General features: G+C 41.0%; 2 protein-coding genes across 3 annotated transcripts in view; one reads left to right on the top strand and one right to left on the bottom strand.

The window, feature by feature from the left end:
• The window catches only part of nrg2b (neuregulin 2b), a 41223-nt gene extending 30962 nt beyond the window's left edge, over positions 1–10261 (bottom strand). Inside the window, exon 1 of one of the 2 annotated variants that reach the window (XM_087798595.1) lies at positions 9351–10261. In XM_087798595.1, the coding sequence (XP_087654721.1) occupies positions 9351–9762 (412 nt within the window). In that variant the 5' untranslated portion in view covers positions 9763–10261. The remainder of the gene's footprint in view (positions 1–9350) is intronic. The other variant, XM_087798596.1, reaches the window with a different exon arrangement.
• Positions 10262–13575: 3314 nt separating this feature from the next.
• On the top strand, positions 13576–18773 carry LOC148071459 (transcriptional activator protein Pur-alpha-like). Its single transcript, XM_087798913.1, has one exon. The coding sequence runs from the start codon at positions 13589–13591 to the stop codon at positions 14537–14539; it is 951 nt and encodes a 316-aa protein (XP_087655039.1). The 5' UTR covers positions 13576–13588; the 3' UTR covers positions 14540–18773.
• Positions 18774–19632: the final 859 nt, after the last annotated feature.

Genomic DNA, 19632 nt, shown 5'->3' with positions numbered 1-19632 from the left:
CTAGCACAACACACACAGACATAGGCAGTGGAGAGAAGAACTCCTCAGCCTTCTGTTAGTCAGTATACATAATTTATAGCAGCCCAGATCTCCGTGCTAATGACAGCACACTGGGGCATCTGCGGCACAGCAGCGTGTGTGTGGGTGTGTATCTGCGTGAGACTGTGTGTGTGCTTCGGAGGTATAATGTTCAGACAAGGGCCAAAACAGAAAATAAAAAAGAAAGAGTGATGAATGAGGGTGAGAGGCATGAACACATGTGTGATGACACTTCTTTCCTGTTAGTGTGTTGCAAATGTTAGAACATCTTCTGCTACGCGATGGAGGGTGCGGCCTTGGATGCATTTGCCAGTCGAAGGATTGCTTTGATGTTTCTTCCAGAGCAAAAATCTCCTAATTCTAGGATTTAAAGATCAATACCTGAGTAGTTCTGCCCTCCAGCTGCTGCGCACACTGATGGAAGTCTTAGCTAGAACACACTGCTGCATGTTCTCCCACAAATCCTCCTGCTGGATATTTCTCTGGGTGTCAACATAAAATAAAAATGACTACATTTGACCTCATTGTCCTAAACTAATGTGTCAACATTGAAAAAAAAATGTATATATACAGTGTATATATATATATATATATATACATACATACATTACTGTGCAAAAGTTTTAGGCAGGTGTGAAAAAATGCTGTAAACTTAGAATGCTTTCAAAAATGGAAGTGTTATTTTCATCAATTAACAAAATGCATTGAGTGAACAGAAGATAAATGTAAATCAAATCAATATTTCAAAACAGCATCAATTCTTCTAGGTACACTTGCACAGTTATTGAAGGAACTCGGCTGGTAGGTTATTCCAAACATCTTGGAGAACTAACCCCAGATCTTCTGCAGATGTAGGCTTTCTCAAATCCTTCTGTCTCTTCATGTAATCCAAGACAGACTCGATGATGTTGAGATCAGGGCTCTGTGGGGGCCATCTATCTATCTATCTATCTATCTATCTATCTATCTATCTATCTATCTATCTATCTATCTATCTATCTATCTATCTATCTATCTATCTATCTATCTATCTATCTATCTATCTATCTATCTATCTATCTATCTATCTATCTATCTATCTATCTATCTATCTATCTATCTATCTATCTATCTATCTATCTATCTATCTATCTATCTATCTATCTATCTATCTATCTATCTATCTATCTATCTATCTATCTATCTATCTATCTATCTATCTATCTATCTATCTATCTATCTATCTATCTATCTATCTATCTATCTATCTATCTATCTATCTATCTATCTATCTATCTATCTATCTATCTATCTATCTATCTATCTATCTATCTATCTATCTATCTATCTATCTATCTATCTATCTATCTATCTATCTATCTATCTATCTATCTATCTATCTATCTATCTATCTATCTATCTATCTATCTATCTATCTATCTATCTATCTATCTATCTATCTATCTATCTATCTATCTATCTATCTATCTATCTATCTATCTATCTATCTATCTATCTATCTATCTATCTATCTATCTATCTATCTATCTATCTATCTATCTATCTATCTATCTATCTATCTATCTATCTATCTATCTATCTATCTATCTATCTATCTATCTATCTATCTATCTATCTATCTATCTATCTATCTATCTATCTATCTATCTATCTATCTATCTATCTATCTATCTATCTATCTATCTATCTATCTATCTATCTATCTATCTATCTATCTATCTATCTATCTATCTATCTATCTATCTATCTATCTATCTATCTATCTATCTATCTATCTATCTATCTATCTATCTATCTATCTATCTATCTATCTATCTATCTATCTATCTATCTATCTATCTATCTATCTATCTATCTATCTATCTATCTATCTATCTATCTATCTATCTATCTATCTATCTATCTATCTATCTATCTATCTATCTATCTATCTATCTATCTATCTATCTATCTATCTATCTATCTATCTATCTATCTATCTATCTATCTATCTATCTATCTATCTATCTATCTATCTATCTATCTATCTATCTATCTATCTATCTATCTATCTATCTATCTATCTATCTATCTATCTATCTATCTATCTATCTATCTATCTATCTATCTATCTATCTATCTATCTATCTATCTATCTATCTATCTATCTATCTATCTATCTATCTATCTATCTATCTATCTATCTATCTATCTATCTATCTATCTATCTATCTATCTATCTATCTATCTATCTATCTATCTATCTATCTATCTATCTATCTATCTATCTATCTATCTATCTATCTATCTATCTATCTATCTATCTATCTATCTATCTATCTATCTATCTATCTATCTATCTATCTATCTATCTATCTATCTATCTATCTATCTATCTATCTATCTATCTATCTATCTATCTATCTATCTATCTATCTATCTATCTATCTATCTATCTATCTATCTATCTATCTATCTATCTATCTATCTATCTATCTATCTATCTATCTATCTATCTATCTATCTATCTATCTATCTATCTATCTATCTATCTATCTATCTATCTATCTATCTATCTATCTATCTATCTATCTATCTATCTATCTATCTATCTATCTATCTATCTATCTATCTATCTATCTATCTATCTATCTATCTATCTATCTATCTATCTATCTATCTATCTATCTATCTATCTATCTATCTATCTATCTATCTATCTATCTATCTATCTATCTATCTATCTATCTATCTATCTATCTATCTATACCATCACTTCCAGGACTTCTTCTTTACGCTGAAGATATTTCTTAATGACATTGGCTGTATGCTTGGGGTCGTTGTCCTGCTGCAGAAAAAATATTGGGCAAACATACACCTCCCTGAAGGTATTGCATGATGGACAAGTATCAGCCTGTATTTCTCAGCATTGAGAATACCAATAATCCTGACCAAATCTACAACTCCATTTGCAGAAATGCAGCCCAAAACTAGCAAGGAACCTCCACCGTGTCTCACTGTTGCCTGTAGACACTCACTATTGTACCCCTCTCCAGCCCTTCAGCAAACAAACTGCCTATGCTACAGCCAAATATTTCAAATTTATATTCATCAGTCCAGAGCACCTGCTGCCATTTTTCTGCACCCCAGTTCCTATGCTTTCGTGCATAGTTGAGTCGCTTGGCCTTGTTTCCATGTCGGAGGAACGGCTTTTTGGCTGCAACTCTTCCACGAAGATCAGTTCTAGCCAGACTTCTCCGGACAGTAGATGGGTGTACCTGGGTCCAACTGGTTTCTGCCAGTTCTGAGGTGATGGCATGGCTGGATATCTATCGTTTTCGAAGGGGAATAAATCATGATGTGTCTTTCATCTGCTGCACTAAGTTTCCTTGGTCGACCACTGCATCTATGAACCTCAACGTTGCCCATTTCTTTTTTCTTTGTACTTCTTGAAAAGAGCTTGAACAGCACATCTTGAAACCCCAGTCTGCTTTGAAATCTTTGTCTGAGAGAAACCTTGCTAATGCAGTAGAACTACCTTGTGTTTTGTTGCTGTGCTCAGTCTTGCCATGGTCTATGACCTGTGACATGAAACTGTCTTCCACAACCTCAGCTTGGTAGCAGAGTTTGCCTGTTCCTCACCCAGTTTTAAGCTGTATCTTTTTTACTTAATGATTGTGTTTTAACCTACTTGTGAAATTGATGATCATTAGCATCTGTTTGGTATCATTGGTTGATCATACACATCACTAGAATCCTACCAAACCCCTGACTTGAGAATGTATGCTGGTTTGAAGGCAAAGGGTAGTAACAACAAATATTGATTTGATTCTTAGTTTACAGCATTTTTTCACACCTGCCTAAAACATGCCTTAAAACTGCACAGTACTGTATATATATATATATATTTCCCAACATTAATTGTTCAACATTGTTAAATATATATATATCGCAGCACATTTTATGTGTCTAGATATAGAAACAAAAGCAAAACGTGTCCTGTCAAAAGTCCAAGCTAGATTCATACATTTAAAAGCTCTTAAAATCGTACCACTGTGCCTGTGAAGCAGCAGACTCTGTCTCTATGGCAACAGCTTCAGATCGGGTTGGGGCAGCAGCGCTTGGACAATTCACACACTCACAACTCCAAGTACCTGAAAACACTAGTAATCTCTGATGTTTGAATCATTATTGAGACGGTGAATTTTATGTCAAAGCAGGCCTTTCAGGATTAACTATTTAGCTTGTCTTGGATAAGTACCTAGCTAGCATACAGTGAACTCAAAAATGTTTATACTAAATAATGCAGACCAGATATAGCTTTTTAGCAGGTTGGCTCTGTAAAGACGTGGGTTCCTTCCTAAGTTGTATCGCTCCAAATTTTAGCATCACATTTTCAGATTTTCTATTTCAATAGGTGAAGCCTTCATTCAGAATGTCACCCTCCAGTTGTAATGGAGGAATGGTTGGTTTGCTGATGATGCCGTTCAAGGTCCGGCGAATTGGTTCTTACAATAAACTGACCCTGTGAGTATGAGCCTTGCATTTAAAAGTGTCTGTCGTTGCTCAGATGATTATCTTGAACAAAGTGTCCAATGGTTGTCATGGTGACCCACATTATCTCCTTGTACTAAATCCAGGGCCCCATAATTATGTCACGGCATCCACTCTTCACCTAACTCCCTCTCGAGTCACTCAGACTAGCTCTTCACTGCTGCTTGATTTTTGTTTTGACACTTTATACCTCTGCCAAGGAGCTAGTTTCACAGGACTTGTAATGTAAATATACATTTTAATTCGTTTTAAACTTTACTATATTCAAATGGAACTTCAAAACACCACACAATACAAATCGTCTCTCACTTGTCCTATTACCAACTTTTCATGAAGGGTATATTTAAATACACTGACATTTTGAGTCATTCAGGCACACACATGCAGTAAAAATGCTTAAAATCCCATAAACTAATTGGTCAAGTGAATTAGGGTTACATCTGCCCAAGAGTTAAATCGAACAATTCACATACAATTGAACCTATGATTATTTTGAACACCTATCATACTGACATTCCAGCAATACAAATAGAGTAAAATGTGAACATGCAAGAGCCACTTTTAACTGTTGTGTAGGACCAGTATGTGTGATGCTCACAGATCATAGCTGCGACAGTAATGAGGACATCAAAGAACAACGATCCCTTGACAGAATTTATACTCTCCTCACAAAGACGAGGGAATTTGTCAATTGATTAAAATCCTTATTTTAACCTACAAAACTTTACATGGTGTAGCACCAACATACATCACAGATCTAATCCAATGATATCAACCTTATAGGATGTTACAATCCTTAAACTCGGATCTATTAGTTTTACCACAAATCTCTAGGTGTAGATTTGGAGCCAGCCTTCAGTTTTCAAGCCCTTCTGCTGTGGAACCAACTACCGGCTTCAGTCATGAGGTTTAACGGTAATATTAAAACTTGACTTGGTACTTGAGATAACTTTTTAATGATAAGACACTTTAAATAAAATTGAATTGAATTGAATTAATGGGAAACACTATCTAATTTTGATTTGACATGTAGTTTTCGGCATTTTTGGGATGTCAAAATAACATCCAATAATCACTTCAAACTATCCTATAATACTTCTACTTCCTACTACTTTCTCTGTCTGACTTTCCGTACTGACGGTGGATGAAACTTGCTATTATTAGAAGATCTACTGGAGCTGGAGTGATGTTCTATTTGGTGGTTGGCTCTTAAGATTTGAAGCTCATATTCAGCCTTGTCATGTTCGGGTGTAAAAGAATGTATTTTAGGGAGAAGCCTGTCAACACACCTCAAAGGAACGCCAGCAGCAATGATCAGACAAGGCCTGGATCAGTCTTTGACTGTCTGGGATGTAAAGTAGGACAGATTTGTCCATTTTATAGAGAAGTCAGGAGAGGACTGTAGATTAAGAACAAGGTCTCCTTGTGTTGTGTTGTGGCCTAGAATACCGCATGTATTTGTTGAGTCTAACACTTGAATCCACATGACTCTGCTGTCTTTTACTGTGCAAACAAGATTAACTGTGTCATTCTTTAAAACACCTCTCCCTCTGCACTGCTGCAGGTTGCTTTTAAATGTCAATCTTTACAGGCACAGAGTATTAATAAAACCAGTAACTTTATTTCCCACCTTCTAAAATAGGTATTTGCATTTTTTTAACTTCTGATGCAAGGTTGCTCTTTTGATGTTTGATAACCTTATAAATGGTTATTGACAAACAGATGTCACAGAAAAGTTTCTTAAAGCATTAACCTTCTGAACATGTTTTTGGAAGTGTTAGCTGAAGTACTTATGTTTAACCAAGACTCAGTAGAACTCTCTAGCTATTCATTCAAAGATGTTGCTTACTACATAGCTTTGTCTGGACGACCTGTCATGTCTGTACCTGTCATGTGACAACTAAACTACTTTACAGCAGTGAGTCAGAGACACTGTTTTTAATATGAATTACTGAGAGACTTTTTAAACTTAAGAAAAGATAAAAACCGGAAATTGACATGACAAGAGCCTTCATCTGGCTTACAAAGTGTAAGACAATGAAGTCTTGGTGGACGTCTTGACAATCTTAAGTGATTATGTCATATGTGAGAATTTTAAGCCTCTCTTTAATGGCAACTACTGTCCAAATCCAACTCTTCTGACTTACTCAAACTTTTCAAATGTTGAAGTCTTCCTAACCAAGATGCAGTAAGTCCTTCATCATGATGATGTTTTGAAGTTATTACTTTAAAAAATTCGCCTCCATCTGAAATCTCTGTGAACGAGAGGTTACAAGAGTGAAGCCCTTTATGGCGTAATAATGGTCTTCGATCCTCCAGCCAGCTGTAATCACATCCCGCTTTGCTTATAAAGAGTCCCTTTGAGGTGGAGACTTCTGGGATTGATGACACTCCGAAAAAGGGTGTTTTAATGGGTGGGACTTTAGCACTATTTTCTAATGTAAATATTTAAATGAGTGTTTTGTAAAAACAGAAACATACGGATTTGTACAATAGGAGTGCAATATCAGTTTAAGAGACACTTAAATCAACACATTATTTTAACAAGCGACACTCTTCAATGTAAACCACTTCATATCTTGATCTTTAAGGATCAAAACTGTAGTTTGACTACACAGTCCTTCTCTGGTATTTGTGACATTTATGACCTTGGCATTGAATGATTACACAAGAAGTTCAAAGGTGAACGTGAGTTGTCAATTTGTTGTTCATCTGAGATGAAGTCATTCAGAAGGCTATTGTCTCTTCTCCAGGAACAGACTCCAGTGTTTGGGTTACAAGGTTGTTCTTGAAACAACTGAGATACAGCCAGTGTGACCTAGGTCTGCCCAAGGGACTCCTACCAGTTTAACATCTCATCAGAAAGTCCACTTGTTGCAGTCATTTTAATCAACTTTTTGTCTCACCATTTGTGAGAGTGGACATATATGTTGAGCGCTTTGGTGTCCAGCAGATGGTGCTAGCCCGTGGGACGTGTATTGTTACCTGTCTAGCTAGTAGGGACGGATAAGCCTTTGAAATATGTTAAATAGTGTTTTAATGGTGAATCATATTGCAAGTAGCTTCGTCTTTCGATCCAGCTTCAGAGATAGTGGCTTTCAAAAGTGGCTTTTAATGCACACATTGCATTTGTTGAGGGACTTAATGCATCTTGGAGAGGAAGACTTCAACATTTTAAACATGTGAGTAAAGGTTTTTGAAGCATTATTCTCTAAAGGTGGTGTCTGTAAAAAAAAAAGCTTAGCTAAATTGGTGTTAGCCAGGTTCAAGCCAGCGTTGTGGTTGGTCGGGTTTGGAGTGTACGTCTACTCACCAAGGTAATGTCTATAAAACCACAAAGGCATGTGGCCTGGTCAGTGACCGGCAGCGACGGACTAATAAACCTTGGTGTTGATGAAATGATGCCGTGGACACAGAGAGGCTAACGGTTGCCATGGAGTTCAGTGTCACCTCCCACTTGAGTGTTTAATTAGCTTGTGTTCCTCTCTGCTTCTGTGGCTTTTTACCACATGTGTGTTTGCATGTTGCCTGGGATTCAGTGTCCTCTCCTTAGCTCGCCCCTGCCTGGAAGTTGTGTTTCAGACCCAAGCCTGATTACAACAGTCATAAATAAATGACTTGATAATTTCAGGAGGACAGAGAGGTAAAAATAGAACGTGACGTGGTAACTTCAACTGAACTGAACTCTCATGAAACATTAGGTATGATGATTTACCTGGACCAGCTGTGATTTCAAAATATCTGAATTATTCATTTCAATTGCTATTGTCCTTCAATTGTTAAAAGATATCCAATAAAAACACTAAAATATAATAAGGAAATTACACTCAGTGAAGAGTTATAGTCTCCATAAGAAACAATCTGAAGATCAATCTTCAATTTCACAATGGGTAAATTAACTAGAAACTGAATTAGAGGAATATATATGTATCGATCATTTATCTTTGAATCAAGAGGTTAGGGTGAAAGTCACAAATGTGGGCTTTTCAATAACTTTAATAAATGATTCAAGGAGAAAATGAGGAGTCAGACAAGAAGGGAGGATAATCAAAAACATCATGTAAGTTGCTAGAGTAGTTTTTGTTTCTGTCTCCTACTCCTAACCTTCTGCTCTCCTACGAGACTTCTAATAATCCTGCAGAGGTTATGGAATAGTGGTGTCTAACAAAAATACTCTTCATTTCACCAAGAATCGATCTGCTTCATACTCAACTAAGGTGGGAAACCATGAACTATTTGGTTAAACAAACTTCACAAACAAGTTGACTTGGTTGGATTTGAGCAAGGAAACATGGACGAGACTGCCAAGCGAAACAACACTTGAACACAGACGAAGCGAAAGGACATTTTCAACAGGTTGAAACACTCGATCAGTAACTGCAGTCGCTCCAGAGTTCCTCTCACATCTTTGCCTTTTCCCTGAATCTGATTTGACGTCTGAAGTTGGCCGGAGGCAACAATATATATTTGGAAATGAGGTTACCTCAAGACAAGGTTGCTGTCCTTGACTCCCATCACATGCACGACCCCCCCACCCTCTCTCTCTGACACACATCTTCTGCACATGCAGCCTGTGATGATGCAGATCTAGCAGGAGCTCGATCTGTGGCAGAAAGACTTGCTGATGTGCCTCTCATTAGATAATGAGTGACCCGGTTAGAGGATTTGAGTGGCAATCGGGCTGAATGTATGGAGCATCCACGTGCACGCGCAGACTCCTTACATCACCATGGCAGCTCCCTTATAGTGCGGTGTGAGAGTATGAAGCTCAAACTTACCGCAGTCCTCGCACAACACTCGCTCCACATCTTTCTTCAGCTCCGGTTCGCTGGCGTCCACGGGGGCGTAAGAAGCCTTGAACACTAGGGGCTCAGCTGTGGGGTCCATGAAAAAGATGTATCTGTGGTCCTTCTCCACCGTGGTGCACGGGGCCTCCGAGCCGAAGTCCCCGACAGTGACGAGCTGCTCCCTCTCTAGGCCGCCGCTGTTGACGGGCCACACGTCCAGCACTTTGACATTCACACTGTAGGGCTCCCGGGAGGAGACGTTCTCCGGGGAGGAGCGCACCTCGCCCTCGATGACCACGGCGGATCGGTAGGCCTGGTCCTGGAGGGAGTTGAGACTCGGGGCGTAACAGGCGAAGGAGACCCCGATGACCAGCATGGAGAAGTGCACTGGATCAAGCCTCATGCCGTCAGCCTGTGCTGTGCTGCAGTGCTGCTGGGCGGCGGAGCGAGCTGGAGGAGAGAGAGCAGGCAGGGCAGAGCGGCAGACCTTGTGGAAGTGTCCATGCCATCTGTGTCTGCCGCTGCTTTCCCCATACGGCTGCTGGCCTCGGATGCGGGGAGACACCAGCCTAGGAACCGGAAACGGTCCGCTTCTGCATTCTTAAAAATGTGACTGCTGCATTCTCCTTCACCAGAGCCACCCTCCCCCTCTAAGCTCTCCTTTTCCTGAAAGACAAAACAAGACTCGTAAATTAGCCTCCTCTAGAATCCTCTCTCTCCTTCTCTTCAGCTGATGGCTGAGGGAAAAAAAAATCCTCGCGCGCACCGGGGGAATCACTAGAAAACGCACTCCGCGCACACGCAAGGTCTGATCCTTGATCCACTGGCTAGGTTCGCGGAATCCGTGGACGGGATGTGGTTCCGAGAGATGGAATCCCGGGACGAGCAGGACGAGCTAGCAGCGGTTATCCAGCGAGGCGGTGCAACAGGAGCGCGCGCCTTCCAGCCGCGTCCCCCGCGCCCCACGCCACACGCGTGCGGCTGACGTGCGCAAACATCACCTGCCTCGCAAAACGCCCTAATGACCCGGACACTCTCCGGCAGACCGACACCACCGGCTCGTGAGCATGCCGGTACCTCTGCGGGTGGGTGCAATGGGCGTCGAGAGCGCGCGTCGCGGACACGCGGCGCAGTCGAACACGGCACCCACTGTGGAGCAAAGGGTGCGAGGAAGGCTACGGGCGACTACTACACACACTGCAGAGGGCTGATAAGATGACTAACGCTGCGAAATTCTCTCAATGGATTTCGTCTGATATAGAGGAGAGCGCGCGCCCCAACACACCCTTCCTCCCTTCACACCCACTTTACAATATGTGGCAACACGTGGAAGCGTCAGTCACACACACGCCCCCCACTCCACCTCCTCAAACTTTGCCAATCCTGCATAGCTACAGCTAATAAAACCATTTTTTTCATTGAGCAGCTCTCGGCCAATGAGAGAAGAGCACCATACAATAGGCTGGTGGTCACTAAAACACACACGCACACACCAGTTTGTGCTTCCACCTCTGAATCCATCAATCAAGCCATTCATAGGAGTTCCTCCTCCGTCCATCAGAAGACCCTCTGTAGAGGTCAGAGAGCTCATTGTCCAGCTGAAGATATAGAATATCATATAGGGGATGTGCTAGAGGTGTCATGGGTGATGTTTTATCCACCAGCGTCACCATCAACAGGGTCATGACACTGACCATACTATCAAGCCTTGACAGGTTTAGTGCTCGGTCTTCATACACCACATGCACGATGACCATGGTGAGATGGCTGCAGTAAAGGTTGGACAGGTCAACCTCAGTTCGGCTTCAGCCACCTGCGTGATGTGACATGACTTTAAGTTACTGCTCGTCCTTCGTTCGTACAGAGGATTGACGAATGAAAGCTGTTGACCCTCCGTTCAGAGGGTGGGATTCTCAGAGGGGCTGTTTTTGTAATGGTATCTGCACTGCAGCAGGGTGCAGATCAAGTCATGTGAAGCAGTCTCGTGACAGGAAAGTATCAAGTGTTTTTAAATCTCTCAATACATCCCCACATGAAGGTTCTGTCATCAGTTGGTGAATGGTTCTAGACAATTAAAAATAGTATGTTAACCAGAAAAGCACTCAGGCAGTGCAGATCTACATAAATCTGCTAATTTTAAGATGATTATATGTAAAAAATATATTTCTCTATAATTCTACACTGTTTTCTTTCTGCATTTGAAATGATAGCAATAAGCAGGTGGCAGTAGCATTCATGGATTTGCTCAGGCTCCATGAGCTAAGCCTTTGTCATGTGACGAATCAATCACATGACAAAAATATAAATAAAATGGCACAATTCTAGGTGTAATCTCAATGTTATTGTCAAATAAAGAGGAATTTAACACACAAACATGGACATAAATATATACATACAAATATATGCATAACAAAAATAAATCTAAAGATAAATGATTATCCTGTTACCTCCTTGGCAGAGGTAAAACTTAATTTAGTCTTTGTGTGTTCAGTGATCCACTGATGACACAAACTTGATTAGGAACCAAAACAGACTTTGGCAATGACTGTTTTACATTATTGAAGCACACTCGTATTTTTAAGGCATCCATATTTGACAATGCATGGAATGGACATGTTTGATATAGAATCAAAACATTCAATAACAATTAAAGTAAAAGTTGTCAGTTGGGGGACCAATACAGGCCCTGCAGGCAAGTGAGAGGCCAGTGCTGCATGTAAAAGAAAACGTGTTAAACCATGTATGAGCATGTTGCATCTGTTTGGTTAACACAATGGGAGGGCTAGGCTGGAAAGCTATAAAACCAGAGGTATGTGGTTGTGTGAAGACAACTGAGGTTCTTCGCACTTGCATATGTGGTTACATTTACATAATCAATGGGCAGATCTCTGAGAGATGACATCTGAGACTAAACTAAACAGACTTCTGTGGGCTCACTGTTTGGCAAGCCACGCTTCGCTGTTGTCACTTGTGTTTCATTCCTGAATACAGCCGGACAGAGTTGATCTGTGAGAGGATGTAACCAGGAGGAAGAGGAAAGGCCAGGAGAGAATATCGACGACTAGTGATGGTCTGATGAAGCTTCTTGAAGCAGTGTCATTATTGTCAGAGGCCACTAGATGGCAGTCTCTGCGCTATTTTCCTTTGTTTTGAACAACTGCTCTAATGAAACATCACATCATTTTTAAATTGCTCCATGAAGCCTCATCAATCCATCACTATCGACAAGCTCAAAGAGGAGCAAACTAAACGTTTTTTCAAGAAGGAATCAAGCACTTTTTTTTTGCTGGTAAGCAGATGCTCCTACATGACACTTACCTCAGAGGAGAACCAAGTTTCTAGAGATGATTAATTTTGGGACCGGTTTGCTTATGCCCCAGCAACCTCATCTCTTTTAACTGCGTAAGAACAAGCTACTGCCCAAAGTAAAAAAAAAAAATTGATAGGGAACTTGCCTGCTTACCACCTTGTCTCTTGAAGGATGATGTATATTTGTAATAGACAGAATATTTAAGAATTAGGAGTTTGTATGTAAAAGAGCAGGATGGGCATACATTATGATAATGTCATGATTGTATTTATATTGGAAAATACAAAACGTACAGTATAAAAATCGAGTTAAGGTCAAAAGGTTCATTATATTCATTTTGTTTAATAAATACATTTTTTAATGATTTGTTAGATGATAATTTCCCGTAAGACGAGCAATTCTCCATGTATGAACTGACTCAGAGTGAACGGTTAATATTAACAATGACACAGAAACATGAACTTAATACTTACTTGACTTATTGTTGATATATTTAAGTACATTTTGCGTTCACACACGTTCTTACCATAAACGGGACAGGAAAGCCAACTTTAAAGAATCATTGTCAATATCATGTTCTTATTGTCGCCAGGATAACGGCGGGTTAATGATGATTGGTCCTTGACGACCCCCGTCATCCGCTGATATTGTTCATTCAGAAAACCGACACCACTCCCCCCCAATGTCGCTGTCCACGGTGCTGAAGCACCATGACCACTGTGTTCAGGTTTGAGGTGGATTCTTCAGTGCGATGACTTAAGTGTTGGTGGATCACACGGCAGGGGGTTAGAGAGGCCAAGTGTCTGCTGCAACACGCAGCTTCGCATTATAATCGCGTTAACCACCGGCTGGATCGTTGCAAAAAAATCCTATGCTGTCTTGAACGCAACTTTCCGTCCAGCACAGCAACACTGAGAGGATGCCAGCGAGTTCTCGCGAGAGCAGTCGGAGCGGTGTGACTGGCAGTGAGGCTGCAGCAGGCAGAGGGAGAAGCTGGAAGATAAAGCAGGGAGGCAGCATCATGGCGGACAGAGACAGTGGCAGTGACCACGGAGGGCCCACCGCGGGCCCCGGCTCGCTGCCCCCCGGCGCCATGGGCGCCATGTCCCGGCTCCAGCACGACACCGAGGAGCTCGCCTCCAAACGCGTTGACATCCAGAACAAGCGCTTCTACCTGGACGTGAAGCAGAACGTCAAAGGCCGCTTCCTAAAGATAGCCGAGGTCGGGGCTGGAGGAAACAAGAGCCGCCTCACTCTCTCCATGTCGGTGGCGGTGGAGTTCCGCGACTACCTCGGGGACTTTATCGAACATTACGCCCAGCTGGGCCCCAGCAACCCGGACCTGGTGCAGGATGAGCCGCGGCGGGCGCTCAAGAGCGAATTCCTGGTGCGGGAGAACCGCAAGTACTACATGGATCTGAAGGAGAACCAGAGGGGGCGGTTCCTGAGGATCCGGCAGACCGTTAATCGTGGGCCCGGACTGGGAAGCGCACAAGGCCAGACCATCGCGTTGCCGGCTCAGGGTCTCATCGAGTTCCGCGACGCGTTGGCCAAACTCATCGACGACTACGGGGTGGACGAGGAGCCGGCGGAGCTCCCGGAGGGGACCTCACTGACGGTCGACAACAAGCGCTTCTTCTTCGACGTGGGCTCCAACAAGTACGGGGTGTTCATGCGGGTCAGCGAGGTGAAGCCCACGTACCGGAACTCCATCACGGTTCCGTGCAAAGTGTGGTCCAAATTCGGAAGCACCTTCTGTAAATACGCGGACGAGATGAGGAAGATCCAGGAGAGGAGTAGAGAGAAGCGGGCCTCGGAACTGCTACCTGAGGGCCCGCACGGCGGAGGAGACGACTGCGACGATGACTGACGTGGATCTTGTTTTTTGGTATGGAGTTGAGTGAAGACAAATGCGAGTTTAAACTGTAAAATAGAGAACGATACCAAGGGAAACACCCGCAAACATCCACCACACACACGGCAGCACCCCTGCTGCCCCCTCGTTCGTTTTACTGGATGTCACCCCACTTTCCACGTGTGTAACAGTAAGCGCTGCTATCAAGGACTGAACTGTAATATATAAACTGTTTCCTACTTGATTTCAATGATAATGAACATAGTGTTTCTATCTCTATCAAGCAACAGATTTGCACACATCAGAGCTATTTAAAAAGTATATTTAATAGTTTAAAAGCCGATTTAATGCTTAATCCAGATTAAATACAGAGGTCTATCATTTCAAAGTACTAACATAGAGCGATTATCTGACATCAGCACAAATATATTGTATATTGTATAGTTTATTCCAAGCCAAAACAATACATGTATATGTAAAAAAAAAAAAAGCTGTAAAATTGCAGATGGAGGCTTTATAAGGCTCAAAATTTCACAAGGCTTTCTTCCAAATTGTCCTTCAAAAGTGACGTTTTTTCGGGTTGATTAAAGTAAATTCAGGCCTTGCTGTGTACCTCAATGGGATCTCCCCAGCTACTGTAGTCAACATAAGCCCTCTTGCACCATAGAAACTTCAATGAAAAAAAGTGCTAACTAGACGTACTAATTATGATTTTGTGAATCAGCTGTATACAATTCCTTATAAGATGCCCACGTTTTCTGTGGGTTCAAGTTTTCTCTATTTGTTTCATTTCCTTTAAGAGTGGTTGGGTGTGGGATACTAAAGGTAAAGGACCATACTTTTCGGGAGTGCCAGGCGCGATTCGACAGACCCCCAACAAATGGCAGTGCAAACGAAGCAACTAGGCTAACACGTCCTCCAGGACGTCATTACAATCCGTGCCTTATACACTCCACTCGTTTACGTGTACTCACATGGAAGGTCCATGACCTTGGGTTTTCATTGACGAGTGCTGATATGAAGGCGGAATTATGAACTGCTGATTTTGTGCCCCTTAAGCACACGGTTGGCAACTCCCCAGATGAGCTGTTGGCGGCGGTGGACTCAGAATGCCCCTTGAGCCTCCCCACCATTAAATTCATATGATGCACCACTTGTGGCATCAGCTTTAGATTCATCTTGAGAGGTTGCTTGTGCACCACGAAAGGGGCTATGGGATGAGATGAGGAAGCTGACGTCCATGCAGCAATCCGGAGTGCAGTACGGTGGATGTACAGGCCTAACACTGCAGGGCCGAGGCAGCGTCTATCTCTTTATGGTGCTACAGCCCCTCGACTGCTCCTTCGAGGGGCCTAGACGCTCAAAATACGTCACTTTTGCATTACTGTTATTCAGATGCTCTTTGTTTTATTCACTTTGTGTTGTTTGAAATGTGTCGGGGCCCCTCCCTCCCAGACAGAGTGGAGACAGCTATCGACTAGGACGTGACATATTAGTGTGCAATATTGTGTGCCAGCCATCGGCGGCACTCTGTCACATGTATAGACCATTAATAGGTGGAATATGTACAGGCTATGGGATCCATAGATATTCGGAAGCATGAAGACAAAGAGGTTAATGAATCTGCATTATATAAGTGAAATGTGAAGTCTTTCTTCTCGGGCACTTAGTCCGTGTTAAAAAAAAAAAGGTCAGACGCGTAGTAAGGTATATTTTTTGTCATGTTGTGAACCAGTAGGCTGCTTTGTGTCTCTCAGTGTAGACTAGTGCGGATGTTGTGTGTGTCAGTCCAAGTCAAGACACCCCTCCCTCTTTCCACACGGCTAACAACCCCTGACTGTTTCCATGTTGGCCTCTGCTGTGGCACCTTAGGGTCTCGTACCCTTTCTGAGGCCTCTTTTAGATTACACAGTGAGCAGCAAGCCTCTGCAGAATTCTAGACCCTTCTCTACAAACTAAAAAATTTAAACATAATCTATACTCTACTTCACAATTTTACGAGACTTAATATGATTTATTTTGAACATGAAATGTTTTATTCTACAAATTAAAAAGGAAAAATGGAATTTGTTTATTACATATAAAATTGAGTATGGGCGTACTTTAGTACACATAACGCCTTTTTCGGTCACAGTCATCACATTTGATCAGTGATGAAATAATGCAATTTAAACTGCACACAACATTGTTTGTTGTTAAAACTGTAAAGTGTCTTGAGGTAACTCTGTTATGAATTTGCACTTTACATAAAAATTGTTATTCAATTTTTGGGACTGCCTGTATAACTGTGTGTGCTCCTTCAAGATGCAAGTCACATGGTCAGGCCCTTGACAAATGACCCCCTTCAGAATGAGAGTAGTTGTCATATGTCATTTGTAAAAGTCCTGATTACCTGCCTCTGCAAGAAGGTGTAGTCGTCTCTTCGGTGTCGGTGAAAGGCCTGAAAAAGCCTGGCACTAAGCCGGAGTAGCCTTAAATATCCTCTGACCTTGGCCGGCCCTTATGCTCTTCACCCAAACTCTCGACAAGCCACCTTTGTGCCCAGCAAAGCACAACGAGGTCAACTTGAGTTCATCTTGAGTTCAGCACGGACTCACTTGTGATGCTGCACTTTTTCATTAGCATTCAGTTGCTAAGGCTTCTAGTACTCTCCGCAACAACTGGAACAATCACTTCACTGACGTCAGTTCGGTGGTATGCATGTTAGTTTTTGCTGCTTATTTTGACACGAAAAGCACGTCTATGTGGGAAACAATATTTCCATTTAAAGGCTAAGTAGCCAGCCAATTAAATGTTGTGATCCATCACAGAGTATTAGCAACTGGTGCTACATGGACTGATCTGTTGATCAGATCTTATTGAGAAGGTACAGAGGAAGAGAATGTTATATATATATATTTACAAGTTTGATGATAAACAAATAGAGAGTACATGGGCAAAGATTAACATACTTGGTCGTTAACCCATGTGTGAGAGAACAGATAAAACACATGTGTGAAGAAATCCATCAGGCCTGCAGGTTAAGCTGCCCTCTGTGTAATGTGCAGGCTGTAAGAGATTACGGAAATTCTATTTTTGTTAGTGAAATTCAGTAGCCATGGTAGCAATCCCAGTCCCTTCTTTATGGTGTGTTATTTCCTTAAGTGTCAATTTGAAGTTCAACCAATGACGGTGCAGCAGTCGTGACTTGCATGTTGTTCAAATAATCTGATTGCTATGATGGCTACAGCTGTCATGACAACGCTATATGCACCATCCAAACTTCCACTTTTTAATTGACACTTCTGCTAAATTGTCTAAGTCGGACTGGACTTCCAGGTTTAAGTTCAGTGTCCATTTAGATTTTGGGAACTGGGAGCACCACACAACCACGTTTGCCGAGTGTATAGGCCACTGTTGTGTGTAGGAGTGCAACTTTCAGGGGTGGGGTTGATACACAATGAACATATCCCATGACACCGTCTGACGCCCTTTATCATCCCACATCAGAAAATATGTTGTAACTTTAAAAATATTTTATCTGTGGTGTGTGTGTGAGTGTGTGCGTGTATATATATTTATATATAAGAATACATATATATGTATATATATATATGTATATACACACATATATATCTATATATATGGTTTGTTATATATGATGCTCCTCTTTTCAGAAAAAAAACATTTAAAAGGGGGAAAATGTTGCTGTTTTTTCCTTTGTATTTTATACTTACAGAAAGCATTGAATAAAAAAAAATACTTGCACTTTAGATATATTAAGAAAAATACAAATCTGCATATTATTTTTGATAGGGATCTCACATACAAAGAGTATAAACAAATGACTGGCTTTGTGGCGTTGGACAAAGATGTTCTACTTATTGAAGTATATTTTGTCTGTGTGTCTGAAGGTTTACTTAAGTCAACTGCATGATGAATTAGTGCTTCTTTTTTGTTTTAACTTGATAAAAACTGTCTGAAAACTGTGATAACGATCCTCTGGTTTTATTTTTCGCTCACATCCTCTGAAATCTGCCTTTTTTCCCCCCGACTCCTTGACGATGGTGCTTACTTTGGCTTCGAGCTCATGACATCACCATAACTTGCGTCCATACAGATTTCTGTTCATGTAATCTCACAACCTTATTAAATTTCTGTTGATGGCAAAAAAGTGTGCTGTTTTGTACATTGTTGTTTGCTTTTAATGTTGGGGGAGTCTTGTTGTCTGAAAATAACTAATCGCCCAATAAAAACGTCATTCCACGTGTTCCAGTCTCTGTCAGTGTTAACAGGAGTGTGCAGGTCGTGGGGGGCTGATCTTCCAACGCAAAAACAAAAACTTTATCTAGAGGTTGGCACACATTGATTGTTTTTGGGTGGTATCAGTATGCCGATAACAAAACTGCTTATTTTGAAAAAGATTATCTGTATTTTATCTTTCCTACATTACTCCAGCTAAGTTTTCCTTTATTTCCCTCTTTATCTGAGGAAGAATGTCCTCATCAGGCACTACTATAATAGTCTAGAAAATCACTAAAGATGAACCTCAATAAACTGCCTCATTTGAAGACAGATGACATCCAAATCAACTTTCATGATTCAGAAAAGGGAATTAAACCCGCATTTAAAGGGTGTTGTCTTGATCTTTGAAGTATGTACTGTTTTGAGTATTGTTTTGATTGTTAAAGCGCTTTGTGACCCTGGTCTCGAAAAGCGCTATATAAATAAATATTACTTACTTACTTACTTACATGTGTTTTCACTAGGCAGTCCAGGTACGTTTGTCTCAGGTGGTTTCCCATATAAGGTTGTTTCCGTCATCAGAGGCCAACAGTAGGGTTTGCGAGGGTTCACAAAAGTGGTAGTGATGGTCTGATGAAGCTTCATGAAGCAGTGTCATTATTTTCCACTAAATGGCGGACTCTGCACTTTTTTTGTTTTTGTCAACTTATTTACCTCTCAGTAAAAACATTACTGAATAAGTTGTTTCATTGATTGATCGCAAGATTTCTTTATCAAATACATTTCACAGAGGAATGCAATGTCTTAATGCTTTTCAGGTTTGTTTGTCTGGAGTTTCTCGGATCAAACGAGAAATCAAAGGTTAAAAGAGACCATGAGACAAA

This window comes from Callionymus lyra, chromosome 9, assembly GCF_982586985.1.
Source record: "Callionymus lyra chromosome 9, fCalLyr1.hap1.1, whole genome shotgun sequence".
Taxonomy (NCBI): Eukaryota; Metazoa; Chordata; class Actinopteri; order Syngnathiformes; family Callionymidae; genus Callionymus; species Callionymus lyra.
Note: the sequence above shows the minus strand (reverse complement) of the source record. Positions and strands in the feature narration are given on the sequence as shown.